The 22,756-nt window shown below is 40.6% G+C and overlaps 1 protein-coding gene across 8 annotated transcripts in view; it reads left to right on the top strand.

Moving 5' to 3' along the window:
• SMG7 (SMG7 nonsense mediated mRNA decay factor) overlaps positions 1–22,756 on the top strand; it is a 55,790-nt gene that overhangs the window by 5,702 nt on the left and 27,332 nt on the right. For 4 of the 8 annotated variants that reach the window (XM_069789598.1, XM_069789601.1, XM_069789594.1 and 1 more), the window contains exons 2-4: positions 17,203–17,234; positions 18,521–18,638; positions 19,644–19,776. In XM_069789598.1, coding sequence (XP_069645699.1) covers positions 17,203–17,234; positions 18,521–18,638; positions 19,644–19,776 — 283 coding nt within the window. Of the gene's footprint in view, positions 1–650; positions 745–3,054; positions 3,207–17,202; positions 17,235–18,520; positions 18,639–19,643; positions 19,777–22,756 lie in introns of all 8 variants that reach the window. The other 4 variants (XM_069789596.1, XM_069789599.1, XM_069789597.1 and 1 more) reach the window with 4 other exon arrangements.

Below are 22,756 nucleotides of genomic sequence, written 5' to 3'. Positions count from 1 at the left end.
TTAGCAGGTGATGGGCATATTTTTCTGGTAGAGGGACTGGCAGGAAGGTGACTATGTATGAATGCGTGCCAGAGGGAAGAGGGCTGCAATAATCAGAGAACTTGACCCTGCTTGCTTAGTACTTGGCAAAAGCTTGGCCATATAGACAAAGGGTGTTTTAAACTTGAACTGCTCCTGACAGAAGTTTGTCACTCTTCCTCTCACCCTCAGCCCTGGTTTGATGGCGTAAGTTTATGGCCAGGTCTTCAGTGAACTGGACTGGGGAACTACACTAGGTTAAAACTGCTTTTGTTTTGTTTTTTTACCCACGGAGTTTAGCCTGAGATGGTTTCCTGATCCCGTTCATCATGTTACCACACACATGCTGACCAAAGGAGTGAGGTTGTGTGCAACAAGAATGAGGGACTAATAGTAAGGGCAGGGTGGGACTGCTTCTTCTAGTGCTAGGGCTCGCTATCATTAAAGTGCTCACTGACCCATAACACTAGTAAATAATGCCTCATCTCCTAGAATATAACTGTAGCTATATATAGAATATATAGAGAGAATATAATATATAGAGAATGTAGCTGGTATCACTGTCACAAAGAGTACCCCTGTTTTCAGTCTGGGCTGAGAGTCTCCCCTTTTTTTTTTCTTTCTTGCTGCAGAACACAGCTTATTTTGGATGCTGTTACCGGGCTTTCTTTGTGCTGTGCTTTGAGGTTACTTGCAAAACACTGTTCCAGTGACCTAGAAGTGCAAGTTAGTGTAAGTAAAGTTACAGCTGTATTTATTTTTGATGGCAGGGATGATTCTTGTAGCAATTAGTTCTTGTTCTAACCTGCATGTTCCCATGTAGTTTGATATTTATTGAAAAGGAGAAGGTTCTGTTGTGGCAGTGAAACCAGGTGATGCTTATCTGAAGTTTTGATGGGGCACTTAAGCTGCAGCAAGGCATTTTCAGAAGGCTGTCCCCTTCCCTGAATATAGGGATTTGGAGGGTTTTTGCTGAGTTTCTTCATTTTGATGCATGGTAATATACATTTGCCTGTTAAAATTTGCTTAATGAATGCTTAGCTATTTTATTTAAGTGCTCAATATAAAGCATGTGTGATATTCAAGCTACTCATAAAATCTGTTCCTTCTGTCCTAAGAGTTTATCTTCCACATATCAGTTTTATAAGAAGTAACTCTAGCCTGCTCCAGTGAGATGTTTTTTGCCTCCAAATAAGCTGATCTGGGCACTTGAATTGTATTGCTAACTTTTACCTCAAGCAACTTAAAGCTTTATTTACATCATTCTATATGGAATGTGAAGCTGCCCTGCTTTTCAGTTTGCCACATTGGCTATTGCGCGCATTTTCAGATACTTGGTGCTTCCCACTTGAGAAGAAAAGGCTGGCTGCAGTCACTGCTCAGGATTGCTTGGGTTCATGGGAGAAGACTTGATGGACAGGTACCTTGGCATCTTCCCTGTGCTGCTCAGCCAGCAAAAATCAGTATGGAAGAGGAGTAATAGCAGGTCTGAGTGCATGGTGGCTGGGGAAGGAGGAGAGGATAGCTTGCTGATTTGGTTGGATGAGGAGCTGCTGGGGGTTGTAGACTTTTAAGGGTCTGTTGTGGTTTAACCCCGGCTAGCAACTAAGCACCATGAAGCTGCTCGCTCACTTCCCCCCTACCCAGTGGGATGGGGAGAGAATTGGGGAAAAAAAGTAAAACTCATGGGTTGGCATAAAGACAGTTTAATAGGACAGAAAGGAAGAAAATAATAATGATAATAATAAAATGACAACAATAATAATAATAAAATAATTGGAATATACAAAACAGGTGATGCACAATACAGTTGCTCACCACTCGCAGACTGATGCCCAGTTAGTTCCCAAGCAGTGATCTGCCCCCTCCCCCGCCCCCGGCCAACTCCCCCCAGTTTATATACTGGGCATGATATCACATGGTATGGAATATCCCTTTGGCCAGTTTGGGTCAGCCGTCCTGGCTGTGTCCCCTCCCAACTTCTTGTGGCCCTCCAGCCTTCTTTTAGTCTAAACACTGTTTAGCAACAATTAAAAACATCAGTGTGTTATCAACATCATTCTCATACTAAATCCAAAACATTACCAGCTATTAGAAAGAAAATTAACTCTGTCCCAGCCAAAACCAGGACAAGGTCCTTTATGACTGCCATTGGGTCTTCACAACAGCAGTAGAGATCCACTACCAGGAGCAGACTCCTCAGAGTAAGGAATGGTGGAAGAGCAGTTAAGGAATGCAGCTATAATGTATAAGGAGTGTATGTGGGAGGACATTAGTTACTGCTTTTATTACTTTGAACTTGAGGCTTGTTCTCATCTCACTTGAAAGCTGCACAGCTGCTGTCAAGCAGGAGGGGAATAAAACCACAGATTTGTTTCCTTAAATCATTAGCAGATTTGCATACTTTGGTCCTGTACTTCTTAAAGTATTACTAGAGAGGTCATAGATTTCAGTGGTGTTTGGTAAAGCATAAGTTTTCCTGTGCTCAGGGAGGAGTACGGAGTATGGCATCTTAACTCTAATTCTCCATCTTACTGCAGTGAAAATAGAGGGCTAACAGTGTTTATTGTGGAGTGACATGAGGAATCATGGAGCTGACTTGTGGGCCATAGTTTCTCACTGTTTCATAGAGGAGGGAGGGCTGGTGGCTTTTTTTGTATGTGCCTCTTGAGCACTCGTGGTGTTGCATGCAGTATCTTGTTGAATGTAGCTTTACAGTTGTACTGGTTTCATCACCAGCTTCCACTTGTGCAGCTGTGCTCTGAGTCCTGCCTTTAGGCCATGTTTCTAGACTTGTCTGGCCACAGCTTTTCTTCCCATTTGAGTTTAAGAAGAACTTCTGTTTGTAAGCTTGGGGACTTTGTAGACAACAACAAAGGGGAAATGGCTTAAGGAGTGTTCTGATGCTGTGTATTTCAATTCTTCTGAGATAAATCAGCAGCTACCTGTTCAGATCAATGTAATGCTGTGAGTTGGGGTGGAATAAGAGCTTTTTGAGTAACATTAGGCCTGCTTTCTCTTCTTTCTGTATTCCAGTAGGACTTTTCTCGGATTATTCACACTGGCTTCTGCACTCAAGGGATTATCATAAGGAACCAGAAGGCTGAGGAGTCTCTTGGGATTGTTACACAGCCGTGGGCGACAGACTGAATTTCACTGATGGGACTCAAATCAGAGATACCCTTGAGGTACTTCGGAGTCCTGCTAGAGTTAATTTTCTCTTCCACCTTTAGGGAAAAGAAATGTCATTTTTCTGAAAGTACTTATGATGTCTCTAATACATCAGCAGTCTATTTCTCATATTTTAATTTCATTGTGGTGTTGCAAGTATCCCCTAGTGCTTAGCCCTATTGAACAGTTTTCTGCCTCATCTAATATTGGTATGTGTAAGCCGATTTTTATTTTATTTCCTCTCCCCCGCCCTCTGAAGCATTGTCTGTTTTGAGTCTGCAGGCCCCACTTGTCGTATGGCTGAATTATCTCAGAGAGCTGCTCTCTAGCTGTTACGAAGTGAGAAATTAATTCTGAATTTACTTCCAGTGAAACGTTTAAGATTGATTCTGCTAAATGAACTTGGGGAAAATTTCTTAAATTACTTTATAGAACCTTAGGCAGAGATTAGACTTTTTGTTTGGATGCAGTAAAACAGATCTTTTGGGCATCAAGAATCTTTATTCAAGACTGACTTTGGTGTTCTTGCTGCTTTGATTTAATGAGGCCTTGATAGTTGTTCCTATTTGATCAGGCTACAGCAAAGGGCAGTTTGTTTGCAGCCAGCCTGTTCTAGGGCCCCCTGGACTCCCCAGTGGTCTGTGCTACATTATTTATCACAGTTTGACTTCCTTACAGGTGTTGTCAGGAAGAGAAGGAAAAGAATTTTCAATAAATCTGTTGGGAAGACTATTTTTTCCCCTTTGTTTTATGATAATCCTATAAATTCTGTTACTGTACTTTCTGTTGCAATGAAAGTCTCCTGGTATTTGCTTTGCCATGTCCTGTCTTAGTCTCACTGTGATTTGAAGAAAGCATGTGGATGTTGCTGTGTCAAACAGCTGCGACTGTGATAATCTTTTTTTAAACCAGGGTTTCCTGTAGCCAGCAAGGAACCTTTGACAGCCTCCAGCTTCAGTTCCTTCTGCAGTCAGTACTGATTTTGGCAGTGCCATTGAGCGTTTGTGCTCTTAATTTGAGGTACACTTGAGCCATTAAGAGGGGTCTTCAGGGTATCTTTTCCAGACTAGCCTAATAATAACACCTTAAAGTAGAAATGCTAATCATCTGTACCTATGAAGAGGGGGAGAAAGAAGGATGGGATGAGACTTTTTTCTGTTGAATAGGTGCTAGTTGTCTGTCTTCAAGTAGTGTAAATACTTGTCGAGGACAATGCTGTGACAGAAGTTCTGAGCGTAGAGGCTTGATCTAGCCAGCTATTCCCTGGAAAAAGCCAATATACTAGTGGGTCTGTTTTTTGTGAATGGCAATAAGAATAGTGTCTAAAGAAAAAACCCACTGAATGTATAAAAACATGAAAACTGTAGCAGCTCTTAGAGCTCCAACATCCTGCTGCAGTTACTAAGTAAAATAGAGGAAATGTTACTTCAATATGAAGAAAAAGGTGAGCTTTCTACATGGGTTGATGATTATAAATTAAATTATTAAAAGATGCAGAGTAAACTTACAATAAAAATCTAGAAGGTGTTTCAGTTTGTCTTAATACCATTAATATGCATGAAGTTGAACATATATGTGAAATCTTTAACTAGAAAAGAAGTGGTAAAATGCCGAATATGCATTGTCAACATTCATTTGAATTAATACAGAAGGCCTTAATTTAGGAGCAGGTCGCATAGCTTATGCTAGGGCATGAACTTCTGGGAGTTTCTCCACCCAGTTTGAACATAGCCTGACTATTTCATTCTAGAGATTTTGTTTTGAGGTAAACTGTAGGAGTTATGGAGCTTGGGGCAAAGACAGTTGCAGGGGATTGTGGCTTGCTGGGTGTACAGTCCAGCTTCAGCTGAAGTACTCATCTTCTCCTGGTTTTGATATCAAGGACTAAAATAACATCTAAAGCTTGAAACTATCCGGAAAGACATTTCCAGTATCTTTCTAATGAAGGTGTAAAATGCTTGCTGATGCTGTTTGTGCAAGTACAGACTATTTTGGTAGCTTCCATTATAGACAGCTAGGCAGAAGTGAACACTAAAAAAAGTGATCTGTCTACCTGTAACATTACATTATTTAGTCAGAATTTGGGATGCTCTTTCAAAATCAGGTAAAATGCTGTACACTTTGCATTAAAGATGGTTATAAAAAATGTATTTTCTATTATGTATAACTGATTCTATTAATTCCTGAAACAGTTCTTTGAGGACTCCAAAACTAGAAACTGCTGTGCTGAATTGTTAAGTGACGTGGCCCAAGAGTGTCTTGTCTTTAGGAATGACAGATCAGAAAGACAAGATCTTTGGGCCTTTAAAGATTCAGCTCCAGGAAATTTTATTTGTATGGTTGAAAATGCTGTTGAACATATGGATTTCAGATTTTGGGGTTAGAGCAGCATGATTCACGTAGTTTCCATGCTTTATTGTCAAATGCTGAAATACAGTGCCAAAATTATTCTATTTTAAAATTTGTTTTGGACATGCTGGTATGCTGTACAAAGCATTTGATGATGAGGTCCAAGCTATTGTGGTTGCAAAGTGAAATGCCAGGGCTGAGTTGGCTTGTGCAACCTGAGTAAAGCACAAGTGTTAAGTTAATAATCAGTAATTGTGTAGTCACATGCTGAATCTTTTCCCGGCATCATCTATTCTTGCTTAATATGCAGCAAAGATTCAGAAAATGCCTTCTCAGTCTAACCAGGTGAGGACAGTCCCTGCGTCTTTACCGCCTTATGGAGGTAGTGGCGCATTGAGCAAGGCTGGTGATGTTTGCTAAGGGATTTGGTGGGAGGAAGGAGCCAGAGTGGGTGAAACCAAGGCATACTGTGATTCTTTAAGGCAAGACATAGTGCCATGTGGAAATGGTTTAGCAAGATGGCTGGAGTAGGCTATTTTGGGGTATGGAGGTATCTGCCTCTGGAGGACTTAAAAAACAAGCATTGCAAATGATTGTCAGGAATAACATCGGGGGAGTGAATGGGCTACATAATCTTTTGAGGTCCTTTCCAGCCTCAAGATTTGATCTTCAGGCCAGATGTGTTAGTCTATTGCTATGGAGTCTGTTCCTCAGCCATTGCAGAAAGTAAAATGAATGTAATGAACAATCTGGTCTGACTATTGAAAGGGAGACTGTAGTCTGGAAAACTGCAGTTTGGTTTATGTTCAGTAAAGATGTGCTAAACCCAAAAAATTTTTCCATACGTGATTCCTAAAGCAGATACTGATCTGTAGTTGGCTGAACATTGTGTGAACTTCTTCTAAGGCACAGTCCTTTTTAGTTCTGCAGCTAAGGTATTGAGATTTAAATTTGAAATAAAATTATTTTTATAAAAAAGTTTAATCCCTAAAAGCAGGATTAACCTTGGAAGTTAGAAATTTGTTCAAACACTTGCCCCTAACCAATTCATTAGTTTTTTAAATGGGAAACGTAGGTAACTGGTTAACTGGCAGTACCTGAGAGTGCTCTGCAGGGCAGTGGCTGCGGTGGTGGCACCTCCGTTCGAAGGCGGTTTGGACCTGCTGCAAGCAGAGCTGCGGAGATCAGCTGGACTCGGCCGAGTGAGCTGCACCACTTCAGCCAGGTTGCTTTTCCTCAGGACCCATTTGTGTTCAACAGGGCTCAAAAGCTTCAAGCTACACCGTTCCTAGAGAGGAGCAGTACTCGTAGTAGCATATCCATGCTGCTTCACTCCTTGTCAGCTAATAAAATTTGCTAGATCTGAGCTGGTTGGATTGGTCATAGGTTTCTCCTTCAGCTGAACACAGACAGGAGAGTAACTTTTACGTGTTCCAGGAGTACGTGTGTTTTGGTGGTGGACTCTTGGGTTTTGTGGCGGACAGCCCATCTGGATGAGATGCTCGCAAACTGAGGAGAACCAAGAGCAGAGGACTACGGGACAGTTGTGTGTTGATAAAACAGAAGCTGAGTCTGAGGTTCAGTAACAAACTCTCCTTCCCATAGTTCCATGCAGCTCAAACAGGTATCCTTGGTACCTTGTGTCATGTTTATACTTTTGCTGAAATATGTGGTGAATATTGCTGGTTGTGTGGTTTGAGGTGATAATTTAATGATTGTGTTTTTTTGGTTTGGTGGTGGTTTTTTTGTTGGGTTTGTTTTTTTTTTTTTTTCCCCATTAGAAATTACTGTATTTGGTAGAGCTGCATTAAACCTGTGGTGGTAGAAGATTCCACCTCTTACTTTTTCTTATTTCCATACTTTTTTTGGGAAAATAATTCTTTGAATATTCTCTAGTTGAAAAGTAAGTATGTTTCAGAACAGTGTTGCCTATGTGTTTCTGATAGAGAATGGGGAGCAGCTAATGAGACTCTTGTAAACTATTGGCAATGATGCGCTGAGTACCCATTTAATTATCATAAATGGCCAATATAATTCTCCCTGACTGGTGTTCAGCCTTCGTGCCATTGCTGTGCTTTCAGAGTGTGGCTTGCATTTAGTTTCAAGATGGAGAATTGAAAATAATTTCCAAGATGCAGCTTACAATTAGGATCATACTCAGATGTAATCTGAGTATTATTTGTCATAGCTTGCCTAAACCATGCAGTGTCCTTCCAGACTGAAAAAAATCTCTTAATTATTAAAAGCTATTTTAAAACTTCTGGGTATGTCACATTTGTGCATAGATATGTGTTTTGTGTGATGTTTACATAATTGTGAGTTTATAAAATGAATGGGGTTGGGCAAAAACCAGCTTCATACAATTGTTGAATGACTGCAATGAATAATTTAAATATCAATAATTTTGCTTTAGGCCCTGTGTTTCTGAAGGTCTTGAGTATCTGGGCATAGATCTCAGTGTTAGTGCTTGGAAAGCACATGTTCAAAATGCCGAACTCCACTGTATCTATCGTAGTGAACTTGCTACAAGCACAGTATGACAGGTTACTTGCGCTTTATTTTTGCCACCTCTGATGGCAACGTGTAATATAGTTGCTCTTTCTCCATCTGCTGCTCAGCAGGGAAGACAGTATCTTGAAATCCCAATAACTGAATCCTCTTTAATGGTAATTCCTTCCTCCGTACATGTGAGTCATTTTCAGCTTGACTGAGCGTAAGGATCAGTGTTTGCTGCTGGGCAAGGGTTAATTTCAGAGTCAGGGACTGAGAAGAAAGGGGTCCATAGAAAAGACTGAAAATCAGCAAGATCTCAGTTTTATGGCCCAAGCTATAAGTGGAGGCTAGAGGCAGCAGGAAGCTGCTAAAGCTGAAAGTCAGGACTTACAGGGTTGCAAATATTGCTCTCTTCATGCAAAGTGGGGTGAACTTCCCAAGGGGAAATTTATGTCACCTTTGTAACTAACTCCTAGCTGCAGGTGCTCTGCTCTCCAGCTCCACAGACAGGCGAGAGGGCGTATTTTATCCGTGTTGCAAGAGTATGTCACTAAATTGACTGTGTAAGTACCAGCCTTTGAACTGAATACGGTACACTTGCCTGGGGGATCTCACACAATGTCCAGGGAGGGTTGGCATCTGCTGCCTGACCTTAGCTGATCTGGCTGCTGCAAGGCTGACTTAAATAGCATAACTTTCTGAAACTGATGTGATGATATCCATCTGAATCTGATCTCAGTGCTCTGATTTCTGCATTTTCCATAATTCTGGACATGGTTTTCATAATGCAAAAGCTGTTAAAAGAAGTTAAATAATGTTCACTTATTTTAACACCTATTTTTTGCAGTTTCCAGCTCTTGACTTGATAAAATCTTCACTCCTGTTAAGAACTGTAATATAACAAATGAGTACTAGTGTTACAATGTATTTATCACAACTGAAACCTGGTATTGTGTGCACTCTAATCAGGGCAGAATTGAAAGAGCAAAGATAGTAATATTACAAGGGCATAAGTTGGGGGGGGGACGGGACGTTCTTGTTGTTTGGAGTTTTTTGTTTGTTTGTTCAGAAGGTAATTCTATTGCTTTTCCTTGCTCAGTCTCAAAACCTTGTGGGAATTACCACGGGAAGTAAGGTAGTTCAGATGCAAACCTCTCACATCCTGCTTAGCACCATAGTCCATAAGAAGTAATAACCGTTCTGTGTGCTTACCAAAAGTTCCTCATTGTGGGTAGTGAGTGAGCAGAGCTTTTTGATTTTTCTCTCCAAAATCTGTAGATTTTTAAGGGAGCTGGCTGTCAATGGTTGAGTGGATTGCAAGGCAATCTTGAAGAATTTTTTGTGCCTTCACACCTTTAAGATTGCTTTAGTTTTCAAAAACTATCTTGACCAATGGATAGCGCAAAGTTTAAGGAGATACACAGAAAGATTATATATTCTATGTGAAACATTTTGCCATTGACTTGTTCTCAGGTCAACTGCAAAGCTGATGTGTTGTCAGACCATGCAGTAGATGTGTTACTGTATGGATGCTGATAAGGAAACAGAGTATTCCGTAAGTGTATTCATCTGCTGACTGTTTCCTATTAGAAACTTTCACTTAAAGATATTCCTTAAAATATGAAAAGATATCCATGTCTTGAAGTGCCAGACATATTTGCTCTTAATTTTTCTATACTGAAAACACTGTCAGGCTTACCTGCGGACCGACGCTGTCAGCTTCTGGAAGGTAAACAAAGTAAAGGTGACTGGAGTTCTTGTGCTTTTCTTTCGTGGGCAACATCCATTTAGAGGTTAGTTTTCTCCCTTATGGCTCCAGTAAAATTCCAGATAAGTAGTAGGTCAAGATGGAAAGTTGAAGAACAGCATAGTATTTTTAAAATATCTTTACAAAGCAGTGACTATGGAAAACACAGCTGAGCTTTCCTGAGCTAGTCTTAAAACTGTACATTTATTCCAAGCTATTTTTGTTTGAATTAAAGAATACAGATTGTTGGGTATTTAGTTTGCACGTTACTCTCCTGACAAATTTTAGAACTCTATGGAATAGACACAGGCATATTGCTGATCCTGAATGACAGCCTATAGGGACAGGATCCCATTTCTGAGGCTCCCTTTTGCAGCGTTGCTGTTCTAACAAGGCTCAGGCTCACTCCTGTGCTTTATGTGAGCTCTAGGCTGTAATGAGAGCGAGTGGCAACTTCAGTGGAGACAGTTGAACACTGGAAGCCTGAGCAGGGTAGGAGACTTGTTTTTCCCTCCCTGTAGGTTAAATCGGACAGTAAGCACATATAAACTTCCCTTAGGGTAGCTTTTACCTTTGGGCACATCTTGAGGCAAAGCAACTGACTTCAAGTAAATTGGAGGAAAAAAATGAGTTTGAATGAAGCTGACTGCGAGGGTAGTTTTACTCTTATCCAGGGAGGAGGATTGTCAGTTCTGATCAAACTTGGAAAGGATGGCTTTTGGTGGTTGCTTTTTGAGGATGATTATTATGACTTGCTTCTGATAGAGCCTGGACTAGGAGAAAGGGGGAAGGTGGGATTAAAAAAATAATCCTATTCGGTGTTCCCGTTTCTCACCATTCCTCTCAGCTGAGGTGGGAACAAGAAGGTAATAAAGCAGGATTCCCTGTGGAGAGGGTTTGGATTTGGGTAGTGATTGCTTGCTTTAGCATCTGTTTGCAGAGATGTTTTTTTTTTTACTTGCAGTTACACTGATGTTGAATTAATTGTTTGTGTGGCTTTGATCTACAGCTATAATCTGATAAAACCACTGGTCAAAGAAATTAGCTGTACACTGGCTTCAGCTGCCTGTAACAGGAATAATAAGCTTTAAACTAGTTAGCACATAAAATTGACAATAAAGCAGTACTGTTGAAGGTGGTTTTCATTACCATATCTGTGAAGAGTGTCCTTTCAGTGTCAAAGGTACATGGAGCATTTAACTCGATGACTCACAGCCCGAAGATCTCTTGCTACGTCATTAAGAGCTGACATCACCAAAACCTGCCTGCTCTGAAGCAAGTGGTTTCAGCACTTTATGAAAAAACTATGGTAATTTAAATTAGGAGGCAACACTTGCAAGTTTAGAACATTAAGAACTTGTTCAATAAAGATAAAGCTGCTTAAAAAAAGTTGTTAAACAGTACATATCTCATGCACAAGTGAGTAGGTGAAGTCTATACACAAATAAGTAAGTAAAATCTATATTGGACTCCCTATACTGCAGCACAATCCTGACTCCATCCAGATACCCTTTCAGGAAAAGGATGTGTCAGGCTGTTAACTGGAGATGCTGTCTGAAGCCTGTTATATTCAGGTGATATTGAATTAATAGGTGAAGAAAATATCAAAGATGAAGTTTAACTGCAAGTTCCCTGTTACTGTTACTCAGGTATAAAAATCTAGGTTTGTGCACAATCCTAAGATTGCTATGAAAATATTTTCCTTTGAGAGGTTGTAGTTAGAGATACAGTTGCTGTCTACAAAATAGTTCAGGGAAGTCGGAGTTATTTCTGTATCTTTCAAAATCTAACCTTTAGCAAAGCGTACCAGCTGTAAAGGATTAGTGCCCAGTGAGTCTTTAAAAACTGCTAATAAAGCTTTATATTTTAGCAAGTGTTAGTGGTTACTCTTAGGAGTGGAAGGAAGAATGCTTATTTCCCATAAAACTGTCAGCCACTTGTATCAGTAATTTTTGCTCAGTGCTGAAGTCCAGATGTGAATGCTGTCTTGGGTACAGTGTTTAGGGGCTTCTGAGCAAACCAACTCTTCCCTAAATCTGCTGTAGAATATTCAGTGCCTGTGCTGTTAGTCTTTTCTACTGCTTTCCACTGCCCTGGATCAGCATGGGTGTGCTTAAATACAAACAAGAAACCCACTGAGGCCATTATAAATTTTTGTTGAAGTTAACTATTACTTTGAGGAAAATCTAAAATATTAGTTGCTGGATGTTGCTTTGGAGTTCCTTCTGGGTGTGAGCCTTGCCATGTATTGGAATGATTAAAATAGAATATTAGTTTGTTTTAAGTATTAAGTGTATTTGACTTTCTTTTTAGTATGCTAGCATGGAAAATTTACCTTCCCTACCCAAAATGAAAGATTTCCTACTTTTATTTTATATATGTTCTATATCTTCTTATTCAGTTTCAGAAGAAGGAAAACTTTCTGGCAGTGCCCTTGATGAGCCTTTGAATCAGTCACCTCCTGCTAAGGCTCGCTAGGCTGTGGGCACTTTTCATTGCAGGACAATTTCTGCACGTACCTCTGGGGAAGAGAAGTGCAGGCATATAAATTCCTGCTTGGAGTGAAACTACCCTGACCATTTAATATGGTTTTTAGTTTGGATTCTGATTGCTTTTATAAGCCCAGCTGCCTGGACTCACTACCCATTCTAGTACTGAAAATCCTCAATTCCTTATCAGGGGGTTTGTGTTACTGAGATTTGATAAGGGAACTGATACAGCTGCTGATGCTTCAGGGCTGCCAGGGGAAAACCGAGTGGAGTTCCCCTTTAGACATGATGGAAAGCAGAGTGTCGTGTTCAGTGGGGTGGTTTTTGGTGTGGGGTTTTTTTGTTGATTTTTTTTTTTTTTTGTGAGGTGGGGGTTTTTCCACGTTTTTTGTAGAACTTGTCGTGCCATAGCAGGTCATGCCTGGCTCATCCTCACTGCATAAATGAGGAGTGTGGTGTAAGTGAAGCTTGACTTTGACCTGTTGGACTTTCAGAAATAGCGGGTGTTAGCTGGGTAACACAAGACTTCTGCGTTGAAAACGTGGGCTTAATTTTATTTGCTTTTCTGTGCTTGATAATGAAGCTTGTTAACAAAACTGTGCTTCTGTAGAACTGATATTACCCTCTTACAAATGCAGCGTGGTGTACGCAGAACTGAAAATTTGTTATTATGCATGCTTTGAATTATAACAGAACTGAAGAATATGTATTGAAACAGAGATGAGCTGTTTTGGGGGCAACAGTAAAATAGATCCTTTCATTTAGTGGTACATGAATGGAGTTTGAAATTGGGTGGCAATAAGAGGATTAGAAAACTTGATTTATGAAGGTTGACGTTTTAGCCTGGAAGAGAGAACTGGTTGTTCAGAGTATGCATTTAAGTCTTTGGTTTTCCAAGTGGCTGTTAGACAGAAGTGGTGATCAGGAGCTCTGCATGGCAGCTGGGTGTGCTGCGGAGAGGACTTGGTTTGCAGCAGCAGGGCCTTAGGTTGGTGTTTCAGAAAAAACTTCTGGACTATCACTGAGCAATAGAATAGTTAACCAGGGAGGTTGTATGATCTTTTCTTGTAGGATTTTAAGAGCAAATTAAGCAACGCATCCTAGTGTGAAAGTGTAAGGGCTACTACATGATCTGTCAATATACCTTTCAGGCTCTCAATGTGATGGTTTAAACACTTCAAAATGTGCATGGGAGAATCATCCCTATATTTGTGGGGCTTCTGTAGTGTTTATCAGCTGAAGGAGAACAATTTGGTTTCTTTTTCTGCTTAGGGAAGACTAAATTGATCAAGAATGGTGAAAACTTGAAAATGGAAAAATGAAATGTGTCTGTCTTACCTTCCTTTGCTAAATCCGGTGATTCATTCCAGGCTAAATGTAGTGTCTGAGTTCCCCTGAGTTACAGCAAAACTGGACTTTATATACGGCCAGGTTTTTAAGAGAAGAAAAGTTCCCTTTGCCATCTGTGGGTACTTAAATTTTAATATATGTTATGCATTTGTAACATCAAAAGAAGGTCCTTACTACTGTCTTTTAAAGTTTTGAAGCTTTTCAAGTATTTGCATAAAATGAAAATTTGTTTGGCTGGTAAACTATTTTACTGAATTGAGTGGAAGGCTTTTGTATTTGAATTTTGAGTTGAACTAAAGCATGGGCTGAATTTATATTTGGTTAGGAAATTACAAAGAACAGTTATCACAATGCTGTATCATCTAACAATGATGCTTGAAATACGATTTTTTTGAACTATGGTTTGTGCTTATTTGGCTTTGGACCAATAAACTTGGGGAAACCTGACTTGAAGACTGAATGGCTGAGTCCAACTGGGCAAGGAGGCAGAGGATATTCTTGAAATGATAGAATGCGTCAGCAAGTTGTACCAGGTCTGCTGGCAGGCAATGTATTTTTGCACCAGAATGAGTCATTCTAACGCAAATTCAATATGAGGCAGTGCAAGAAAATATATGGACAAAAAAAGCTTGTTAAAAGATGCTTGACAATACAAGGAGCCATTTGCATGGTCAGGAACTCTTGCTGTTATCAGTGAACTCTGATTTGTGCCACCTAGGACTCTCTGAGCATTGGCATCAGCTCTTCAGTAAATCCTGTTCGAGGAACAGGCAATGCATCTTTTCTCTTGAGGTGCTAATAGTTTGCCACTGATGCAGAACAAGTTCGGTAGCCAGGCTACCCCCTGTTATCCTGGCTTAGCCATGGTAGATTCAGCTGTTTTAAATAAAAGTTGGTTTTAGGTGGAAATGAGAAGCAGAGCATGCTAATGCTAGACATACTTTACTAATTCCTTTGGCCTCTAGGAAGTATTGAAATAACTTCTATACATTTTATTAAAACAGTGATAATCACCTTAGTGTAGCTTGTTGCAAGCTTATAAAATATAAAAGGCAGTTTGCTTTACGGCCAGTGAAGAGACTGGTGCTAAAGGCTCTTGTTCTGTAAGCCTGTGAGTATTGTCTTCCAAAAAAGGTGTTCTAAAAAAAAAACGTTTTGGTGAAAGTTCAGGTCCAGAGATATTGTTAGGGCTATGCGTTTACAGAGCATCTGTCAGCAGTTGCACAGATGTAGGGGTTGAGGCTCTCTTCATCTAAATTCTCCAGGCAACAGCTAGTCAAAACTTTATAAAAAGAAAGCCTTTATAGTGGTGCTATTTGTATTTCCCCCTTTAAAGATTAGTGCTTAACATAGTGGAAGGTAGTTCTGCACAAGTAATTTTCAGAGTAGCAGTTCTTGGCTTTTAAAGGGTAGAGCCTTTTTGCCTGGAGGAGAATTTGCTGGAGCAGTACTGCATGTCCCGCTTGGGCTGAGCCTCTCAGTAGGATTCATGGCTTTGGCAACACAGAGCGTGTTCTCAGCTTAAATAAAAAGTTTGCACAACTGGCAGGTGTTTAAAGTGCGAGCCAAACTGTATTAACTTGGCTGGCCGTTAAAAAAAGAGAGACTTCAGCACCTGAGCAAGTCAGCTTTTCCTTCTGAGCAGTGGCATTTCTAGCTGCCGAGTCATAGCATCCCAGAATTGGCTCAGCTTTGTGCTTGACTAGACTTGCAGGTCAGCGTCGCAGAGGCTTCCGAGGCACAGCACGCAGAGGAGATTGCCATCCTTTTTGGCGGTTCTTAGTTGTGTGGGGGAAAAGATCTGCTCTTTCCCATCCTGCTAGCTGCAGTGATGGGGAGAGCATCGCTAAGGTGCCTTTCATTACCTCCATGTGGATGAGGCAGAAATGTTTCTTGGCCTTTCAGCTTTCTCATGACACAATATCTACAATTTTCCTTGCTTGCCTCTCTGTCAGTAATAATAGGTTATCTCTTCTTCCAGTGTTCCCTGTTGTTAGGAGTTGAAAAAATGAATTAACACCTTCTTGAAAGAAATAAACTCAAAGAAGTTATCTTAAATAGATTAACTTTGTGAAGCAGGTGAGGAATGTACAGATTTACTTCTGGCACCGGTTAAGATATTATTAACTTAATTAGAGCCCTTGGAGCATCCCATTGCTTCTTGGATGGTACACTGTGGTGACTGTGCTGAGTTGCTACAGGTAATTCTTGCATTTAATAAATAGAAGTTTTATGAAGGGACATACCTATATACATCTTCCTAGTGAAGCGCTGGCACTATTGTGATATCTTTTTAATCCTGATGTGGATCTCAAAACCTTCCCTATAATTTGTGGCCAGTAGGTAGAACCCAGAAAAACCGGAAAAACTATTTTTACAGTCACCACAACTTCACATTGGCAAGAGAGAGTATATGCTTGTTTCTGAAGCGTCTTTAGGGATTAGGTGGTGCTTTCTCCTGGCTCTCCATTATTTCCTAAGCTGGCATCTGACTTTCATGTTAGTCACAGTGTGACTTCCATCTAGTTTTTTTGCTGAGGGAGGCAAGTGGAAGTGGGTATTTCATATGCTAGAAGGATTTCATGTCTGGTATGGAAAGCTTACACTCTCTTTGCAAATATATGTAAACATTTGAGTGTAGCAAAATAAAGGGACATGTTCCACTAAAAACCTAGCCAAACCAGGCAGCCTTGTGTCCCTTGTGCCTCTGCCTGCCCTGTGTTAATTCTGTGTTTATCAGAGAGGCCAGCAGCACTGCCCCTTGAAGTTTTATGTACCGCTGACACAGTGCTTAACTGTAGCATCTTGTTTGCCTGCTCCATCCAGCCATTGATGACCATTTGTAAATATTTATTTAATGAGGACTGTGTCCTGATGTTCCTCTATTTGAGAAACTGTTTGCCAGCCTCCATGAACAGTGGGGATTTGCAGAGGATGTTCAGCGAAGGAGTGGTAGTTGGTCACCTGTAGTTGCCATTCTTTCTGTATGTTCTGTATGTTCTTTCTTCTTGAAAATCTGAACAAACCATGACTTTAGGGAGGCAGCGCAAGGAAGAGAGGAAACTGGGGAAGCCAAAGTCTTTTTTTGCCTCTCCTTAAGGAAAGCTAGTGCAGGACGGAGGGGCAGGAGGGCTGTAGCAGTGTACTAACAGGCACTGATGGGAATTTGCTTTGCTGTGTGTTGGCTGCTGCATTTCACATGTGACAACTTAGAGTTACTATCAAATTTCCAGTTACAGGTAAGCAGGTATCGCTAATATTGGCAGGACACTGCTGGCAGGTAAAGCTTAAAATATTGTGTAAGGGTTTTCTACTTTATATTTTTTTCTGAAAGAGTCTTAAGCTAAGCAGGGAAAAGTGAACAGTTGACTTTTGTTATGGTATGAATTAGAAGAAATCCTACTGTTAAACAACAGTAGCTCAAATCCATACTGCATGGGGTAAACTATAGCAGTGTAGGTTGTAGGCTGCCTCTACAGAGCTGGCCCCACTTTCTCTGCTCACTGCTGCATGAATGTGCTTTAGTGTAATTCATTTATTTTGATCAGTCTGCTTCTAATTTATTGTTTTATTGCTTTCTTACAGGCAGGCAGAAGTCCTGAAGGCTGACATGACAGGTAATTGCCTTTATTATGCAGTTGATCTAGCTGGTAATACTTGATTCCTGGTTTTGTTTTCCTTTTGTGTTCCGTATGCTTATCTTTCCTAAGAATTCTCTGGAAAGTGTGTGATGTTATGTTAAAGGTTTGTCCTCTGTGTATAAATAAATAGCATTTTAACAACTGTGCCCCTCTCTCCTGTATCTAAAATACATGTATTTTTAAAGCTGACTTTGGGTGTTTTAAAGCATTTGGAGCTGGAGGTCACACCCCTACTCCTCTCCCAGAGACTCCTGTCCAGACTACCACAGGAACTGCTGTACTTGGGGTTAGCAAGAATCTGGATGGTTTTGAGAAAGCTGGGTGATGGAAATGTTGATCTGAATGCTACTACATGTGTTATGAAAGTGCAGCCTGTAGATGCTATGAAATGCTACCAGCTATGTTTTAAGCTGTATGTGTTTATGGAATATGTATATTTTATATTAATGTATCAGCCACACAGTACAAGCAGCTTGCATAATGAACCTATGCTCAGCTGTGCTTACCACCTTGGCGAAGTACACGTAGCAGGTTGGTGTAGTCCCCGTAGGAACCTTATAACTGCCTGGATCCATCTGACCCAGCAGGAGTGGCTACACCATCAGCAGAGTGGTTTCTCGGGGGTGAGGCCCATCCCTTGTGCTCCCACAGCCCCAGCTGAGGTGGTTTTACAAGGCAGGGGAAATTGGACTCTGTAACTGGAGATAGCAGGGAGTAGTGTTTGCATTCACCCTTGGTGATGGAAAGCAGATGGCTACTAAAGAGTTAGAAAATGGCAAGCGTGCAGTAGTACTTGTCCACAATGTTCTCCTAAATACCAACAGTATTGGCTTAAGGGACTGTCCTATTTAGCATCCCTTGATGGATTTCTTTTCTGCTAATTTTTTCAGGCTACTCTGGAAATTTTTCTAAATTCATCCAGTGGCAAGAAGTTCTGCAGTTCAATGACTTGCAGAGAATCACCTCCTTTTTTTTTTTTTTTTTTTTTTTTAACTTGCCAGCTGCTGACTTTGCTTATGTCTAATTTTGGTGTTGTAGGAGACTGATCAGTTAATCAGTGATCAGTTAATTCCCAGTCCCTCTGTAGTTCTTGTATTTCACCATTCTGATGAATCTGTGATAAAAGCGGGTGTTTGGCATTGGGTGTCCTACACTGTGCTAAGTTCTTTACTTTGGGTGAGTGAAAAATCAGTTGGAATAACTCCGTAAGTTTGAGTATTGCAAAAACTGTTGTGTCTTTGTTTTTCTCTTTTGTTGCTCAGATTCGAAGCTGGGTCCAGCAGAAGTCTGGACGTCCAGACAGGCTCTACAGGACTTATATCAGAAAATGCTAGTGACCGATTTGGAATATGCTCTAGATAAAAAAGTGGAGCAGGACCTGTAAGTACCTCAATAAATTTGTGTGTGTGTGTGTATATATATATATATATTTATATGTAATCTGGGCTGATGAGCAGGAAACCCTGAGGCTTCCAGAAATGCGATTGTATCCTGTGAAATGGTTGTCTTATTTTCTTTAAAATGAGAGCTGTGCTGTGGATGAAACATGAGAATGCACTGCAGAGTCGATGAAGAGCATTCAATAGGTTAGTATTTTACCTCTGGCAATTAGCAGCAGCCGTGTCATGCAGGAGCAGGTTTTGGTGAGCCACATGGAAAGGAGAGAGCAAAGAAACATCAGTCTTCTGTGCTGTCATGGAAGGGCCGGAAGTTTGGAGTTTCCAGAAAGGAGGAAATTTGCCTGATGTAATCACCTGGAGCTTTGAGCAAGGTCTCACAGGAGTTGAGTAGCTGCCAAAGACCCTCGCTTTAAGCCCTCTGAGGTAGGGCTGGGCAGAGGGAGGAATATCAGGAGAGAACTTTTCTTAATGTGCCGTGAGCACCCCAGTATCAGGGGAAGATCCTGCTGAGTTTTCTTCATGCCCTGAGTCCATTCCCTGTTATTTAAGATGGGTTGTAACAGGTTTAGTTGAGAGGCGTGTGGTTCTTCCAGCACTCTGAGGGAAGCAAGATGAGTAGGCTGGCTGAGTTGTCTTGTCCATGCCTCCAGATGCTGAATGATTTTTAACTGGACTTTCTATACCCCACATCCTGTTTTCAGAAGAGAGCACTATGCTGCCTAAAACAAAACAATTACAAGCAAATATTAATGCTGTTACAGTGTTAGCTATACAGTATCGGGATTGGTTTCTCTAGTTATGAGAGGTGGGGAAAGGTATTTCTTAAGTATTTAACATTATTTGTAATCCAAAAGTTGCCTGAATTTGAATATACTTCATTTTCATGTCTGATGCTATGTAACTAAACAGTTCTTTCCTGTTGCTTATGCTATCTGCATTGACACTTCCAGAGTAAAAAATAAACCAGCACTTATTTTGTTTTCAGTTGGAATCATGCCTTTAAAAATCAGATCACGACGCTACAGGGTCAGGCGAAAAATAGAGCAAATCCAAATCGGAGCGAAGTTCAGGCGAACCTTTCTCTGTTCTTAGAGGCAGCTAGTGGCTTCTACACACAGGTGAGTTGCAAAAAAGATGTTGGCTGTGCTATATTTGCATAGTCTGGAAGCAAGCAGGCTTCAGCCTTATGCTGCTTGCATGTGGGTGAGTTCTCCTGTGCCGCTCCAGCAACTGCTCATGAGAGATGAGCTCTGATACCATACCAGCATGAAGAACTAGTGTTAATCTCTTTGAGGAAGGGCAGGAGAATCGGTTTCAGGTGGGGAAAATCTGTCCTTTTCCCTTAGTGTAGGAAACTGTTGCTGTTCTGGATCAAGCAGTGTACCTTGCTAACGCTGGTGCTTTCAGTAGAACATGTCTACAAAGCTGGTGATGTGCTTTCTTTCCATCAGCTGCAGCCTTGAGTTGATCTGAAACTTCTGTGAATTTAGTAGTTGGTTTTGGTGCTTCATAAAAACATGGCAACAGTTTAAGTTCCCTTCTAATAGAATCTGCTTTAAAGCCTAAAACCCACTGCTTTGAGTAAGATCAAAGGTCCATTTAGCCCCATATTTTGTCTCTTGCAGTAGTCTGCTGTGACCGCTTAGAGTGCGCATTAAGCAGCAGGAATGATACTTTCTTGCTCTAGTCTCTTGCTTTCTGCCTTGTAGGTATGTTGCCTTCTTGAGCTAGTTTATATCTGAGTCATCTAGCTATTAGGAGGTCTAGCCTTCACTGACTCTCCAGTCCCTCTTGAAGCCATTTACTCTGGTCCCTGCAGTGATCTGTGGTGAAGAATTCTGTATTTTAGTTGTAATGTCTGAGAGAAACAATGACACAAAAAAAAGTCAGGCCCAACAAACATGTTAACTGATGATTTCATTGTACTCTTAGTTCTTTTTTCTGCTGTTTCTCTAAAAATTCCCATTCACTTTCTTGTTATTATGCATGAATTTGTGGGCCATTGTCATAATTCCTCTTCATTTTTCAAAATGTGGTACTTCCCTTATATAACGAAGGATAAGCAAAGATAATTGGTTTTGTTCTGGGCTCCAGTTATTCCAGCACAGAATGAATTCCAAAATGGAGATGCACTGAGGATGTGTAGGATGCCTTAATGTTTCGTACTTTGTTCTGTGTCCCTTCCTTGTAACTCCTGACACCAATGGTGAGCATTGAGTTAATGTTTTCCAAGAACTGTCTATATACTTTCTACATACATATTGGAATACAGCTTTTTTCTGAATAATACCTAATTTAGTGCCCACCACGGCTGTGCATTTAAGTAGGGTGGTTGTCCCCAAGAATATTATGTGGCATTTACAACATATAATGCCTTGCTGTTTTTTGATCAAGACTCCCAGGCTTACAAGCACATCTTCAGTCTTAATTCTATATTTTTGTCAACGATTGTTTAGAATTGCTAACTTCAGTTACAGGAGCTTTTCTTCACCTTAAGCAAAGCTGTATTGGTGGGTGGTCTTGCACTAAGTATCTTTTGCAAGGTTTTCATTTAATTGCAAAAGGGGTGTGATTCCTATTCATGTATTTATTCCTTACTGCTGTTTTTTTGCCCTCTTACATACACTCTTTCCAGTGTTAGATTTCAGCTTGTAGATTATGGATAATAAGAGTTGGTGTGTGATAATGGCCTTAAAGATAACTTGCCTTTCTTTCCTTTTTTCCCCTCCTTTGGTGTATGCTTCAGCAACATTGTCACTGCTAAATCCTTGATCTCAAGTAGTGGTCTGAATAGACTTTCTGTCATGGCTAGTTTGCACAGTCTTCAGGTTACAACATGCACAGTAGGTCATTCGTACTGTATCAATTCCTACTTTGATTCTGAACATCTGCAAGGCAACCCCAGCTTTTCTTCCAGGATCTGTGTGATTATCTTTTTTTTTTTTTTTTTTCCCTTCAGCATTGTTTTTTGGAAAGCTGCTTATTTGAAGCAGCCAGTTTGACAGGCTGTGGCATGATTGCCAAGGGTTTTCTACCATCTCCACCATTTGTCTTGCAAAAGCCTTGTTCTTCCCTGAAGTGTATCAGGGGCTTTTGTGCTTTTTGTGTATGACATCACAGACTGGTTCGTCTTTCTCTGTTTGCTGTGATGTTAATTGTCCCATTTTTAGTCTAAAGATTTTGCTCGGGCAAGATACCTGTTCTCCAACTGTGAGGCCTGTGTAAATGACACCTTTGAAAGAGAGCATGAATTCTAATTCAGCGTGTTTGGAAGATGTCAAGTTTATCTCTTTTATCCAGCTTTCAGCTGTGAGATCCCTTGCATTTGGGGATTTTTATCTACTGTATAAAAGAGCAAAAGGGGAGGGAAGTGTAACGCAAACCTTTTTCTGCAGCAAGCAAAAGCACCGCATTGCGTGTTTAGCCGTTGACAGAGTATGCATCTCTGTCAGCCCTCGGCTTTCCTTATGCCTTTATCTGGAAGTGGAGCTCTGCCGCAGGTCTGTTTTATTTGGAGACTGAGTATGTTCCCAGCTGGGAGAAAGTCTCTCAATTCTTACTTGCATTTTTAACCCTGTAACACAGTATAGCAAGCACTTTTCATTGCTATGTGGTTACTGTTACTTTCCAGAGTGTTTGCTGTAGTCCATTAGGAAAAACTTCAAAAGCACTAATTAGAATGGCAAAGTTCAGGTTTTCATTCAATCAGCTTTTGAGATATTTGAACAAGTAACTGATGCCTTGTTCTTTGAAAGAGTCTCACTGTTAGCTTAGGACAAATATTTACTGACAACTCAGCCACTGAGCTGTTAGCCACTGTTGCCTTGCATTGCCTACAAACTTGGTTTTGTTCTGGCTTCTCTCTAAATTTTAAGTCAGGGTAGTGCTGTTTCTTATGTTGGAACAAGCTTCTTTGGAGGATGAGTGGCATTCCTTTCTATTATTTTCAGAGAATGGTGTCACTTCATCAAGGTGTAAAAAAGACTGTGTTCCTCTTGAGTGTCCTACTTAAAAAACAGCATCAAAACCCTAAACAAAAAAAAATCCCCAACAAAATAAACAAAATCACAAAACCCAACAAGATTTGTAGACCTCTTA

The sequence above is a fragment of the Haliaeetus albicilla genome, chromosome 8 (genome assembly GCF_947461875.1).
Source record: "Haliaeetus albicilla chromosome 8, bHalAlb1.1, whole genome shotgun sequence".
Classification (NCBI taxonomy): domain Eukaryota; kingdom Metazoa; phylum Chordata; class Aves; order Accipitriformes; family Accipitridae; genus Haliaeetus; species Haliaeetus albicilla.
This window is presented reverse-complemented; position numbering and strand designations above follow the sequence as displayed.